The sequence below is a fragment of the Oncorhynchus kisutch genome, linkage group LG7 (genome assembly GCF_002021735.2).
Source record: "Oncorhynchus kisutch isolate 150728-3 linkage group LG7, Okis_V2, whole genome shotgun sequence".
Lineage (NCBI taxonomy): Eukaryota > Metazoa > Chordata > Actinopteri > Salmoniformes > Salmonidae > Oncorhynchus > Oncorhynchus kisutch.
In genome coordinates, this window is record NC_034180.2 from 1,234,478 (window position 1) to 1,249,958 (window position 15,481).

Sequence of the window (15,481 nt, forward strand, 5' to 3'; positions counted from 1 at the left end):
CTCAAAATGGCCAGAAACAAATAACTTTATTCTGAATCTCGTCAGTCTATTCTTGTTCTGAGAAATGAAGGCTATTCCATGCGAGAATTTGTAATGAATTTATTAGCAAATTATGATGGAAAATAAGTATTTGGTCAATAACAAAAGTTTCTCAATACTTTGTTATATATACCCTTTGTTGGCAATGACAGAGGTCAAACGTTTTCTGTAAGTCTTCACAAGGTTTTCACACACTGTTGCTGGCATTTTGGCCCATTCCTCCATGCAGATCTCCTCTAGAGCGGTGATGTTTTGGGGCTGTTGCTGGGCAACATAGACTTTCAACTCCCTCCAAAGATGTTCTATGGGGTTGAGATCTGGAGACTGGCTAGGCCACTCCAGGACCTTGAAATGCTTCTTACGAAGCCACTCCTTCGTTGCCCGGGAGGTGTGTTTGGGATCAATGTCATGCTGAAAGACCCAGCCACGCTTCATCTTCAATGCCCTTGCTGATGGAAGGAGGTTTTCACTCAAAATCTCACAATACATGGCCCCATTCATTCTTTCCTTTACACGGATCAGTCGTCCTGGTCCCTTTGCAGAAAAACAGCCCCAAAGCATGATGTTTCCACCCCCATGCTTCACAGTAGGTATGGTGTTCTTTGGATGCAACTCAGCATTCTTTGTCCTCCAAACACGACGAGTTGAGTTTTTACCAAAAAGTTCTATTTTAGTTTCACCTGACCATATGACATTCTCCCAATCTTCTTCTGGATCATCCAAATGCTCTCTAGCAAACTTCAGACGGGCCTGGACATGTACTGGCTTAAGCAGGGGGACACGTCTGGCACTGCAGGATTTGAGTCCCTGGCGGCGTAGTGTGTTACTGATGGTAGGCTTTGTTACTTTGGTCCCAGCTCTTTGCAGGTCATTCACTAGGTCCCCCCGTGTTGTTCTGGGATTTTTGCTCACCGTTCTTGTGATCATTTGACCCCACGGGGTGAGATCTTGCGTGGAGCCCCAGATCAGTGGTCTTGTATGTCTTCCATTTCCAAATAATTGCTCCCACAGTTGATTTCTTCAAACCAAGCTGCTTACCTATTGCAGATTCAGTCTTCCCAGCCTGGTGCAGGTCTACAATTTTGTTTCTGGTGTCCTTTGACAGCTCTTTGGTCCTGGCCATAGTGGAGTTTGGAGTGTGACTGTTTGAGGTTGTGGACAGGTGTCTTTTATACTGATAACAAGTTCAAACAGGTGCCATTAATACAGGTAGGTTGTTGGCCAAGATACTTATGTCATGCCATAAAATGCTAATTAATTACTTAAAAATCAGGACTGCAGATGTGGCCAGGGCAATACATTGCAATGTCCGTACTGTGAGACGCCTAAGACAGCGCTACATGGAGACAGGACGGACAGCTGTTCGTCCTCGCAGTGGCAGACCACGTGTAACAACACCTGCACAGGATCGGTACATCTTAACATCACACCTGTGGGACAGGTACAGGGTGGCAACAACAACTGCCTGAGTTACACTAGGAACGCACAATCCCTCCATCAGTGCCCAGACTATCTGCAATAGGCTGAGAGAGGTTGGACTGAGGGTTTGTACGTCTGTTGTAAGGCAGGTCCTCACCAGACATCACCGGCAACAACGTTAGCTTTTATGCTTGGAGCCGTATTTCAGCAGATCAGTTCATCTTCAGCCTTCTGTACCCTGCTCAGATAAACCAGCTTCCAGTCAGAGAGTGGATAGTAAGGCATGGGCATCTGGGGATAAGCTTGGTCAGTGTGACAGATGACGGTGAATAGTGCTGGGACAGTGAACTGGTGAGATGATAGTGAATGGTGCTGGGTCAATGAACTGGTGAGATGATAGTGAATGGTGCTGGGTCAATGAACTGGTGAGATGATAGTGAATGGTGCTGGGACAGTGAACTGGTAAGATGATAGTGAATGGTGCTGGGTCAATGAACTGGTGAGATGATAGTGAATGGTGCTGGGTCAATGAACTGGTGAGATGATAGTGAATGGTGCTGGGACAGTGAACTGGTGAGATGATAGTGAATAGTGCTGGGTCAGTGAACTGATGAGATGATAGTGAATAGTGCTGGGACAGTGAACTGATGAGATGATAGTGAATGGTGCTGGGACAGTGAACTGGTGAGATGATAGTGAATGGTGCTGGGTAAATGAACTGGTGAGATGATAGTGGTGTTATTAATGGTGGAATAGACTGGTGGGTGTTATCCAATAGGATTGTATGAATAAGACAGGCAGTCAAGACATGGGAGGCATTGGCCTGTGATAATGCAGCCTAGCCTCACTAGAGCTTCATCTCTGAACACACACTATCATTTCCCATCACCATCAAATCTAAAAACGCTAAACTGGGTCACAGGGTGCCTTCCCCTTTGTGTGTGTGTGTGAGAGAGAGAGAGTGAGTGGATAGAGAGAGTGGATAGAGAGAGAGGATAGAGTGAGTGAGTGAGTGAGTGAGTGAGTGAGTGAGTGAGTGAGTGAGTGAGTGAGTGAGTGAGTGAGTGAGTGAGTGAGTGAGTGAGTGAGAGAGTGAGTGAGAGAGAGAGACAGCCATATTAACTATGTCCAAGACTCCCTGTAATGCAGCTGTGAGTAAGGTGTAAAGACACAAGGCCAGTTTCCCGGACACCGATTAAACCTAGTCCTTGACTGAAAAGCATGTTCAGTGGACAATTTCCAAGTGTTTTGTCTGCACAGAGTTTAGTGTTGCATTGAGAGTTACATTAGCACACAGTTCTCCACTGTAAACACAGTAGAAAGTGATTTTTGTCCAGGACTAGTGTCCTGACAGCTAATGGACAAACCGAATGGTCTGGCAGGATTTGAAGTAGCTTCCTGTTATCTATTTGGTAAGTTGGAATGTGAATTCAAACCTTTCAAACATTTGTTCTGGTTATTGGAGACAGAGAATAGGACGTTATTAGCATATTAGCGCTTTCAGTTTTAAATTTATGCAAAACATTCTGCTGTGACTCGTTAGTGTGTGTGTATGTGTGTGTGTTTTGACAGGGTGAACACCAGGCTTCCTCTCGGAAACGGTGATAACTTCTCCCCTGTGTACACAACCAGGGATACATTATTGAAAGGGCCTGGGTTGCAACGTCTTTGTTGCTGTTTACATCCTGTTTACGTTGCTATTTGAGTCCCCATCTCAACTTGACTAGCCTACATCAGGTCTTTACAGGAAGCTGACCTTGGCCATTTTCAACCTGGTTCACGCTTTTGAAACAACAATAACTATGACCAAAGTTCTACAAACTATGAACACAGGAAGTGCATTACAAATCGCCTCTTTAGAAACAACTTAAAAAGAGAAGATCCAACCTTACACCGCTATGGAGAGCATACATAAACTATAGCAGTCAACTGAACATATGAGCTTAGCCAGGAGAAGTCTGATATCGAACTTCATCTAATCTAAACGGCCGTTTAGACCAAAGCACGGTTCCTGGAAGCCCCTGAAGAGTAATGACGGTGGTTGAACTATCACCATCATACACAGCAGCCTGACCCTATGGTAACACACAGACAGGAAGTGATTAAGTACAATGCTATATGGGTCAAAGGTCATACGACTTCCGCCTTCCAGCCTGGCACTAACAACCGATTAAGTGGTCTGGGAAGGGGGAAGAAATCACCATACATCAAAATGCCATAAGTGCTTCAGTGTGTGTGTGTGTGTGTGTGTGTGTGTGTGTGTGTGTGTGTGTGTGTGTGTGTGTGTGTGTGTCACAGGGGTTGTCAATGGCGACAGAAGGAATCAAATAATTTGCAAGGGGAGCCTGTCAAAAAGGCTGTTGTTGTTGTGTGGAGACAAGGACAAGAGGGAGGTGTGGCTGAGGTGTCACAGAGCATGGCTTTAGGTGAGAAAAGAATGGGGACACAGATGCATGCACTGCCAGTCAAACACTCTCAAACTCACATAGTCAAACTAACTGTGTGCTAGAAAGTTTGGATCGAATAAAAACCACACCGAGCTCAAGTTAGTCGTCACAAAAAACGAGAATGTCCACCAGAATATATTTTGTAATGACTTTCGACCTCCATTTGGTCCACAAGTACTTCCGGTATTGTGTGACTCCGTTAATCATCGAATCAGTTTGACTTTCTTCACAAGCCATCTACTCCTTCTACTCCTTTAGGAAAACAGAATTCATCAAGGTTTCGATTCACTGCTATGCTTTTAAAGAATGGGTGGTGAAATATGGCTTCTATAGAACCTGGTCAGGTCGAACTCGACCGTTTGAATGGAAAGTTGTTTTCATTTCACTCAAAGCTATAGACTGCATTTCTCAGTCAAACAGAAGTATATGGCTTTCTCATGTTCACCACAGCTAGAACAAAGCAAGTCCACCATTCAGTCCAGAACTAAGGAGTTTTTGCTGTGTTTGCCCTGGCCAGGACACTAAATCAACCAACCCATCCCTTTAAAGGGATAAATCCAAAGTGAGAGTGTCCCCACTGTATTTACCGTGGTCAAAACCCACAGTTCATCCAGCCCATCCCTTTAAATCATTGTTGTGCTTGAGCACTCAGCATGCTGTATTGTGAGTTGCTCTCGCCATCACGTCAGTGGTTTGTGGAGACAGGGAGGAGACGGGGAGGAGACGGGGAGGAGACGGGGAGGAGGCGGGGAGGAGGCGGGGAGGAGGCGGGGAGGAGACGGGGAGGAGACGGGGAGGAGGCGGGGAGGAGGCGAGGAGGAGGCGGGGAGGAGGCGGGGAGGAGACAGGGAGGAGACAGGGAGGAGACAGGGAGGAGATAGGGAGGAGACAGGGAGGAGACAGGGAGGAGACAGGGAGGAGATAGGGAGGAGACAGGGAGGAGACAGGGAGGAGACAGGGAGGAGACAGGTCCGCACAAGGCACTCTGTTAATGACCTTCACAGTCAGTGGACCTGACACTGTCAAAAAGCTCCAGAAAAGTGACCCAAATCCAAACTGGATGCGCTCCCATTTCTGACTTGGGGCCAAACAAACGACTTGTGACAAACATTCCAACAAGCCTGACATTAAAGTCCTTCCATTTGCTGAGGCTGAGAGAGAGAGAGAAAGAGAGAAAGAGAGGTAGAGAGCGAGAGATGAAATGACGAAGTAATGAGTGTGAAATAAGAAGCCTTAGGATTTGAGAGCCTGAAGTTCAAATTCAATAGCGTAGACTTCTCCTGTCTCTAAAAACATGTCCCTTAGATGGTGAACTTCATAGAAGTGGAAGGGAAAAACAAACTCCCCCGGTCAAACATCAAATACCAATTTCACATATATATTTGCTTAAGGACCCCGTGTAAATCCAGACCTTATTAAGACGAGAACTCCGTCAATGGCGAGCTGGTTTCAAACAGCTCTGAGGGGAGAACAACTGTTCTGTCTTCTGAAAGAACATTTGTCCAGTTTCTCTCAGTAGAGAAAGGTAGTTAGCGAACTGAGCTACTGCTTGACAATAACCCTCCATACAGCAAACTGTAGACTCCTCTTAACACGCTGTAGAATACATATGCCTGCTGTTCTCTGTTCTCATAGTCGAAACCAGCGCTGTTGTCTTTGAGCGGCTTGGAGAAAACCTGAATCACTGGCTTGAACCCAACAACAGAGGATGGATCACATAGACTCATGGCTGCATTCGCCTTTGAAAATCCCTCCTCAGTGGATGAGCTACCAAACCAAACAGAATATTGGATAAAGAGAGAGAGAGCGAGAGAGAGCGAGCGAGCGAGAGTGTGAGAGATGCAAATGAGAGTATGCTTGCCCAAGAGTACATTTCCATAGGGAGACATGAGGAAACAAGAATCTGGGCCATCCTATCAGACAACAACATAACACCACCTGACTGGTATAACAAGGCATTAGGTCTCCAGAGGACTACAGTAGCAGCCTTGTATTCTACTGTACAGAATAGACTTTCAGCTGTGGGCCATTCTGCCTTGACCATCAACATTACCACCACATCCTCAAGGGCGTAACTGTTGACCAAATAAAATTACTTCCTCCTAAAGTTGACCATTGCGAGATTAACCCGGGGATGAAGAAAGCAACACTGATATTTCTAAACTCTTTCAAAAGCTAAAGAGTTGTAATTTGAGAGAGTTTTAAACTTGAGGTAAAATCGCCACAAAGGACATCTCAAAACCTCCAACCCATACACCGATAGGCCTCCACCACCACAGTAGTGTATTATGTGGAAGAGAAATGACAAGTACAGCCTCTCCCTCAGCCCTGGGAAGGCCATGTTCTTCCACAACAGACACAAATTCAATTTACAGGGTAGTGTAGATGAGCCCCCAGTTGTTGCCCAGTCTCTCTTTCTGTTGGGGATTAAAGGAACTTTCCTAGGCTGTGTGTGTTCTTTCATCCCTCGTTCAGTGCAATTAGAAAATGACACTCCGCAGGGCGTGTGTGTGTGTGTGTGTGTGTGTGCGCCACTCCACGGGCAGTCTGTGTGTGTGTGTGTGTGTGCTCGCAACTCTGTGGGCCAAACACTAAGACAACACAGTCAATGTTCTCCCTCCACTTTACGGGAACACATTGCCACAGAGTACCCTTTTAGCTTGCAAACAGCACCACTATGACGTCCTGTCCCTCCTTTCATCAGAATCAGCATCATCAAACGGATCAATCATTGGCTGTAGGCCTTGGCTGGAGGTTAGCAGTACAGTGGATGCGCTCAGACACACACACACACACACACACACACACACACACACACACACACACACACACACACACACACACAACAGCCAGGTCACTCAAGTTCCACTTCGAAATCAGACATCAGTCCATGTCCCCAGGACACCGGGAGATGCCTTCAAAACCGGCCACTAGGGGCAACGGTGAGCACTATTACCATCAAGTCTGCTTGGGCGTTGTGAACAGTAGTTGTGGCTGATGGGCTATCCCAAACCTTAACAATTCGGAATAAATTGCTAAACTTAACCATGGAGTTGTTTTTGTTTTAACCCTCTCCCAAATCTGAACTATTAACCTCTTAACCTCTTAACCATTTGGAATGAATGCCTAAACTTAACCAGCCGCAAGGCCCTGTCGATAGCAGCGGAGCAACTCAGACTGTCCAAAACACGTCAAAATTTGACATTTGAAGCAACTTCGAAATTTGACGTTTGGACAAGCATTGTCAAACGTCGGAATTTGAAGTCAAATTGGTCCAAATCGTGAGATCTTTTTCTCAGAAAGACAGACGCAAAGAAAACAGACACACAGACATGCACACACACACACGCCAGCTGCATAATCTCCCTCCCTCGTGGCGGCGAGTAGCGCTGTCAATCATACCAGTGACAATTATGGCCAGGGACCCGTGCTCACCTTCAGGAAATGAGAAAGAATAACGGAGCGAGGGAAAAGAACGACGGAAGAGAAAAAGAGAGCGAAAAAGGGACAGAAGAGCCAAATAAATCCATCTTCAGTGAAAAACCCACAGTCTGTCTGATTATACTGAAGTAGCAGCAGTAGCAGCAGCAGTAGCAGGAGCAGCAGCAGTAGTAGCAGCAGCAGTAGCAGCAGCAGTAGCAGCAGTAGCAGCAGCAGCAGTAGTAGCAGCAGCAGCAGTAGTAGCAGCAGCAGCAGTAGCAGCGGTAGCAGCAGTAGTAGTAGTAGTAGCAGCAGCAGCAGCAGTAGTAGCAGCAGCAGTAGTAGTAGTAGTAGCAGCAGTAGCAGCAGCAGCAGTAGTAGCAGCAGCAGCAGCAGTAGCGGTAGTAGCAGCAGCAGCAGTAGTAGCGGTAGTAGCAGCAGCAGCAGCAGTAGCGGTAGTAGCAGCAGCAGCAGTAGTAGTAGTAGTATGATTGAGTGTAGTCTGGCCCAGGAGTGGGAAGGTGAACGGAAAGGCTCTGGAGCAACGAACCGCCCTTGCTGTCTCTGCCTGGCCGGTTCCCCTCTTTCCACTGGGATTCTCTGCCTCTAACCCTATTACAGGGGCTGAGTCACTGGCTTGCTGGGGCTCTCTCATGCTGTCCCTGGAGGGGGTGCGTCACCTGAGTGGGTTGATTCACTGTTGTGGTCATCCTGTCTGGGTTGGCGCCCCCCCCCCCCCCCCTTGGGTTGTGCCGTGGCGGAGATCTTTGTGGGCTATACTCAGCCTTGTCTCAGGATGGTAAGTTGGTGGTTGAAGATATCCCTCTAGTGGTGTGGGGGCTGTGCTTTGGCAAAGTGGGTGGGGTTATATCCTTCCTGTTTGGCCCTGTCCGGGGGTGTCCTCGGATGGGGCCACAGTGTCTCCTGACCCCTCCTGTCTCAGCCTCCAGTATTTATGCTGCAGTAGTTTGTGTCGGGGGGCTGGGGTCAGTTTGTTATATCTGGAGTACTTCTCCTGTCCTATTCGGTGTCCTGTGTGAATCTAAGTGTGCGTTCTCTAATTCTCTCCTTCTCTCTTTCTTTCTCTCTCTCGGAGGACCTGAGCCCTAGGACCATGCCCCAGGACTACCTGACATGATGACTCCTTGCTGTCCCCAGTCCACCTGGCCATGCTGCTGTTCCAGTTTCAACTGACCTGAGCCCTAGGACCATGCCCCAGGACTACCTGACATGATGACTCCTTGCTGTCCCCAGTCTACCTGGCCATGCTGCTGCTCCAGTTTCAACTTCCACCTGACTGTGCTGCTGCTCTAGTTTCAACTGTTCTGCCTTATTATTATTCGACCATGCTGGTCATTTATGAACATTGAACATCTTGACCATGTTCTGTTATAATCTCCACCCGGCACAGCCAGAAGAGGACTGGCCACCCCACATAGCCTGGTTCCTCTCTAGGTTTCTTCCTAGGTATTGGCCTTTCTAGGGAGTTTTTCCTAGCCACCGTGCTTCTCCACCTGCATTGCTTGCTGTTTGGGGTTTTAGGCTGGGTTTCTGTACAGCACTTTGAGATATCAGCTGATGTACGAAGGGCTATATAAATAAATTTGATTTGATTTGATTAGTAGTAGCAGCAGTAGCAGCAGCAGCAGTAGTAGCAGCAGCAGCAGTAGCAGCGGTAGCAGCAGTAGTAGTAGTAGTAGCAGCAGCAGCAGCAGTAGTAGCAGCAGCAGTAGTAGTAGTAGTAGCAGCAGTAGCAGCAGCAGCAGTAGTAGCAGCAGCAGCAGCAGTAGCGGCAGCAGCAGTAGTAGCAGCAGCAGCAGTAGCAGCGGTAGCAGCAGTAGCAGTAGCAGTAGCAGCAGTAGCAGCGGTAGCAGGAGCAGCAACAGTAGCTGCAGTTGCAGCCAAGCCAGGCTTAGAATTGCATCTCAGTAGCTAGACTGTTGACTTTGTTTTCTCACCAGCTTGTTTTCATCCCCATGACAAACATGCATGCTTGGTATGGGGGTGTTCTGTGCTCTAACAGGTGTCTTTATTCCCATGGGAACTACCTCCCTGACCTCCCATCATCCTCCAGGTGTTCTCTCTCGCTCTCTCGTTCTTTATCCTTTGTCTCTGACTATTTTCTCTCCGTCTGTCTCTCTCTTTTAATCGCTCTCTCAATCTCTTTGCCCTACCACACCTCTACGCCCACTTCCACATTCTTAATGCAAACTTCTCTCCGTTCCTCTCCACCGGGCCAGAAATGGTAGATCCACCCCCACACACAGCCAGATAACCTGCCCTGCCCTCTGATACCATGTAATTGACCAGCTAACAAAAAAATGTGCATTGTCTAGCCCTGGGTTGTCTGGCAAATAGGGAAGACAACTACTTGCAACATTCCAATACCATGGTTGCTAAGGCCCTTGGATTATAACACTATACAGAAAAATACAGGCGTTTGAAGGTCCAACAACTGAAGAGTTAGTCTTACTTTAAAGCCTGTGGATAGAAAAAGAATAAAACCAACCTCCAAACGTCAGGACAAGGAAACAAGGAAAGGTAAGATCAAGAGATAAAAACAAGTTCTATTGAAGAGTTAGTCTTACTTTAAGTCCATGTGTAGAAAATACAGCTACCCACATCTATTCAAAAATATTTGACTCTAACCTCCAACGGTTAGGAGGGAAAAAAACAGGAGCGCAAAGAGATCAGCACTGGCCTTCAACCATCAATTACCGATCAAAGAAAACCATTAAGAGTGGTACAAGGGCATTCAGGGTCTGAGTAGAGTAGAGTAGAGTAGAGTAAGAGAGAGTAAGAGAGAGTAAGAGAGAGAGAGAGAGAGAGAGAGAAAGAAAGAAAGTGGTAGAATTGAGAATGAGGTGGAGTTGAGAAAGAGGAGAGAGGTAGAATTGAGAAAGAGGTAGAATTGAGAAAGAGGTAGAGTTGAGAAAGAGGTAGAGTTGAGAAAGAGGAGAGGTAGAGTTGAGAAAGAGGTAGAGTTGAGAAAGAGGAGAGGTAGAGTTGAGAAAGAGGTAGAGTTGAGAAAGAGGTAGAGTTGAGAAAGAGGTAGAGTTGAGAAAGAGGAGAGAGGTAGAATTGAGAAAGAGGTAGAGTTGAGAAAGAGGTAGAGTTGAGAAAGAGGTAGAGTTGAGAAAGAGGAGAGAGCAATGTTCACTCACCTTAGATTGAGGGTCAGCTGATCGTCCTTTGACCTTAGCAGGTCGCTAACGGAGAACGTAACGCTGCCCAGGAAACTGCTCTGTGGACAGAGAACAAAGAAAGCAGTCAGACGTTAGCATGCTAGTTTAGTAGCATACACCAAGTCAGTTAACAGCCAATCATTAGCATGATGATAGCATTCAAGTCATTTTACAGCTAATTAGCATAAGTCTTGAAATCCAAATGGACATTTACTGATACTGCTGGCGCCCTGTAGGTGAGTGCTTTACGCTCCTGCCAAGAGATCGACCCTCATGGCATAGGTGGTAGTGTGCTTTACCCTCAGAGTTGCGGGTTCAAGCCGCACTCTGACTGCCCTGCCTACATTGCTACAAAACCCAAAATGTATTCAAAGCACACCGGAGTAGGCTGCAATATATCAACAGCCTTTGCTGTGCCCTTTGGGAGCACAGAAACAGGTGAAATGCTGGAAAGACACATTAGAAAAAAACAATTGCGAACCCACCCAACAGCAAACTCAACCTCTGCCTTGCTGTAAAGCAAGCCTCTCCAATTCAAAAAGGGACAATCTGCAGTTACTACATCCATTAAATCAATGATATATACCCATTGATCTGGAAGAATAGAACTTTAAAAGCCTCATGAGCTTAGTTCAGCTGCTGTACCCCATCAGAACCCAAAATATAAGCTTGTTTTACTCTATTCTCTCGTGGACAGATGACCAATATATCTCTGGTAGATCTATCATGACAGAACGGGATGAGGGAGATACCGAGCAGCATCCGTTCCGGTGTTTGGGTTTTTCATCACTTGTTATTTGGACACATTTTGCAGGTGTTATCTTTTAAATCTCCGAAGGGGAGGGGATATTCAGCCCACAGACTTGCCAGTAACTTGCAAAGATCTCCTCCTTCTGGTTCCGCTCCTCGTTCTAGCATCTCTTCATCTTAACACGAGCAGCTGACCAATTACACGGGACTTTAGTTTGTAAAACAAAGTCAACGTAAACAAACACTATTTGAGAGTGGTTACATTTCTCCAGCCGCATCCCTCATTTTTTACCGAAACAGGGGCGGGGATCTACTGTGTTATTGTTTCAACATTGCCCCTTTAAAAACATCATTGTTCTAAAACAAGACCAGGCCTAGACTTTCTACTCCATTTATACAGAGAACATCCCCAGTCAAAGGGGTTTCAGACCAAGCAAGCTCACGGACGCACACACACTGCTGAGGACACCTAGGTGCTGCAGGCTTGATGTGAATGGGGGGGGGGGGGGGGGTCAGTGCAGAAGAACTGGGTCACGCTGAGTGAGGTACGGAATGAGCCCATCAATAACAGAGAGATATGGACTACATACACGTATGTGCATACACACTGACATGCACCTCTTCCCTTTCACACACACACTTCCACACTGTTTGCCTAACAGACACTCACTCTCTTTGTTACATTAGAGCAGGTGGGCACCGAGCTCACCACGCCAACAGATGCTCTAACACACACACACACACACACACACACACACACACACACACACACACACACACACACACACACACACACACACACACACACACTTTGAGGTGTGTGTGAGTTAAGACGAAAACAAAGGCCAACCCCCTCGATAATTAATCCACAATTAATTAACAACTCTATTCTTATGTAGATAATGAGGCTAACAGAGTGTGTGTGTGTGTGTGTCTTTTTCACTGTCTCAGATCCTGTGGTATTGGGACTCTACTTGTCTGCCACTCACGGCCTTTGTGTTAAACACTGAACCTTTTCTGCTGAGCCTTTAGTTTAGCGTTTAGTCTCAATGCTCTCAATTACAAACAGACTGGAACATGTCAGAGAAAAGTACAGAGAAAATACATCTGAGACATCTGTTCATCTCATAGTTCTACTAAGACATCTGTTCATCTCATAGATCTACTAAGACACCTGTTCATCTCATAGTTCTACTAAGACACCTGTTCTTCTCATAGTTCTACTAAGACACCTGTTCATCTCATAGTTCTACTAAGACACCTGTTCATCTCATAGATCTACTAAGACATCTGTTCATCTCATAGTTCTACTAAGACATCTGTTCATCTCATAGTTCTACTAAGACACCTGTTCTTCTCATAGTTCTACTAAGACACCTGTTCATCTCATAGTTCTACTAAGACATCTGTTCATCTCATAGATCTACTAAGACATCTGTTCATCTCATAGTTCTACTAAGACATCTGTTCATCTCAGAGTTCTACTAAGACATCTGTTCATCTCATAGATCTACTAAGACATCTGTTCATCTCATAGTTCTACTAAGACATCTGTTCATCTCATAGATCTACTAAGACACCTGTTCATCTCAGAGTTCAATTATTATTGTTATCCCTCCCTCCCTCCCTCCCTCATAATTTGAGTGCATTCTCTGTCCCCCTACAACTCTCTCTACCTCTCCCCTACAACTCTTCCTCTACAACTCTCTCCCCCTACCACCCGCTCTCTACCCCTACCATCTGCTCTCTACCCCTACCACCCGCTCTCTACCCTCACAACCCGCTCTCTCTCCCACAACTCTCCCTCACTCCCTACAACTCTTCCCCTCTCTCTCCCCTACAACTCTCCCTATTTCTCCCCTTACAACTCTCTCCTTCCCACTATAACTCTCTCTATCATTCTCTCTCCCCATCACACTCGCTCTCCTTCATCTTGTCCCTCTCTTCGCCCTGAGCAGTCCCCCTGTATCTGATAAAAAAGGGCAAATCCTGTCTGCTGACCTTTAATCCATTATTTCTCTCCAGAGCCTTTTCCTGAAAACACACACACACACACACACACACACACACACACACACACACACACACACACACACACACACACACACACACACACACACACACACACACACACACACACACACACACACACACACACACACACACACACACACACACACACACACACAACACCACACTGCTACAGCCCAGAGCCCTGTGGGCTCCTAACAGCCATACACTGAACCATTCTTCTAACACAGCACCCCTGCTACACAGAACCCGACACAAGGCCAAAGACCTGTGGAGACATTTTTCATCCCAAATGGCATCCTTTTCCCTAGTGCACTATTTTTGACCGGGACCAATAAGACTCGGAGAACACAGCACTCTCAAATGGCTGCACTGTGCACACCAGTCACTAATAAGAGCTGGAATAGGGGGTTTCTCAGAAAAACAGCTTGAGGTTGACCATTATAATATCCCTATGCACTTGTTGCGTCCCAAAAGGCACCCTGTTCCCGATATAGTGCTCTGGTCAAAAGTAGTGCACTATCAAAAGTAGTGCACTGTATAAGGAATATGGTGCTATTTGGAACGCACATAACACATGTAGGCATTACCTGGTCCAAAACGGGCCGTCTGGTAAATAGCCACGGAAATCCATTCCTTAGCCTATTTTTCTAAGTCTTCACGACTACAGCTTAAAATGTAATGAAGCTCCAGGAAGCTGGAATCTAACACAGGATCAAAGAAAATAAGAAGAGACGAAGAGGGAGAAAAGAGAGGGAGACAAATGATGCTCTTCATTCATTCTCTTCCAGCATCAGGGAGGACTGATTATGATGGTCTCACTCCGATCGCTCTCTCTCTCTCCCTCCCTCCCTTTCTCTCTCGCACCCTTTCTCTCGACATCTCTCCTCACTCATTGCCCCACTCATGTTCAGGGGTAGAAAGAAACTTTATCTATGCTCTCCTTTGCTGTCTTTTGAAAAGGAACACGGCAGCTCACCCATCACACACACCAATCTTGCTAACACACACAAGCACGTGCACGTGCTCGCACACACACTCTCCTATAAAGAATAGACCAACACAATCGCAAAACAACCCCCCACTTCTATAAAATCTGAATCACACACTCCCCCCCCCTCCCAGCAGCAACACACACAGATCACGCCCACAGATCACGCCCACAAATCACACCCACAAACCACACCCACAAACCACACCCACAAACCACACCCACAAACCACACCCACAAACCACACCCACAAATCACACCCACAAACCACACCCACAAATCACACCCACAAATCACACCCACAAATCACACCCGCAAACACACCCACAAATCACACCCACAAATCACACCCACTCCTTCGTCAACAGAAAGTAGCATTGCAAACAGTTTGTCTAGCACACAACGCAACATAAACATGGGCAGGTCAAAGTAGTGTTTGGAGGGCTGAAGGCCAGAGCTTCCCCTCTATTACAGCTGGGCTAAATGGTCTTCCTCCAATACCCTAGTTCTACTGAACCTCCTATACTGAGGGTGACAGAGCATTACCAAATGGGAGAATAACTGTGTGTTGTGGGTCCTGTATGCATTTGGTATACAGATGTATGTGTGTTGTGGGTCCTGTATGCATTTGGTATACAGATGTATGTGTGTTGTGGGTCCTGTATGCATTTGGTATACAGGTGTATGTGTGTTGTGGGTCCTGTATGCATTTGGTATACAGATGTATGTGTGTTGTGGGTCCTGTATGCATTTGGTATACAGATGTATGTGTGTTGTGGGTCCTGTATGCATTTGGTATACAGATGTATGTGTGTTGTGGGTGGATAGCTGTCCTCTGCTGCTCTCCATTACTGCAGGGATTAGTCATAATCATACAACACATGTATTGTAAACTGCACAAAGGCTACACACACCATCCACAGCAGGCACAAATGTAATCAAAAATTATACTAACTCTCTGACATGCTTCTGACCACACACACACACACACACACACACACACACACACACACACACACACACACACACACACACACACACACACACACGGTAAAGCTAAGAGAAGGAAGCCACTTACATTCCCCCAGTATTGTGGCCAGTCTTCCCCAGACAGAGACAGAGCTGGGCTACAGAGAGGGTTGAGTAGTCCTTCTACTCACTGTTCTCCGGAGTATTCTCCCTTCATATCCTCCGTAGTC

General features: G+C 46.5%; 1 protein-coding gene across 1 annotated transcript in view; it reads right to left on the reverse strand.

Moving 5' to 3' along the window:
- The window catches only part of LOC109881902 (type II inositol 3,4-bisphosphate 4-phosphatase-like), a 340,632-nt gene that overhangs the window by 114,547 nt on the left and 210,604 nt on the right, over window positions 1–15,481 (reverse strand). The window contains exon 8 of the mRNA XM_031828224.1: window positions 10,490–10,569. Coding sequence (XP_031684084.1) covers window positions 10,490–10,569 — 80 coding nt within the window. The remainder of the gene's footprint in view (window positions 1–10,489; window positions 10,570–15,481) is intronic.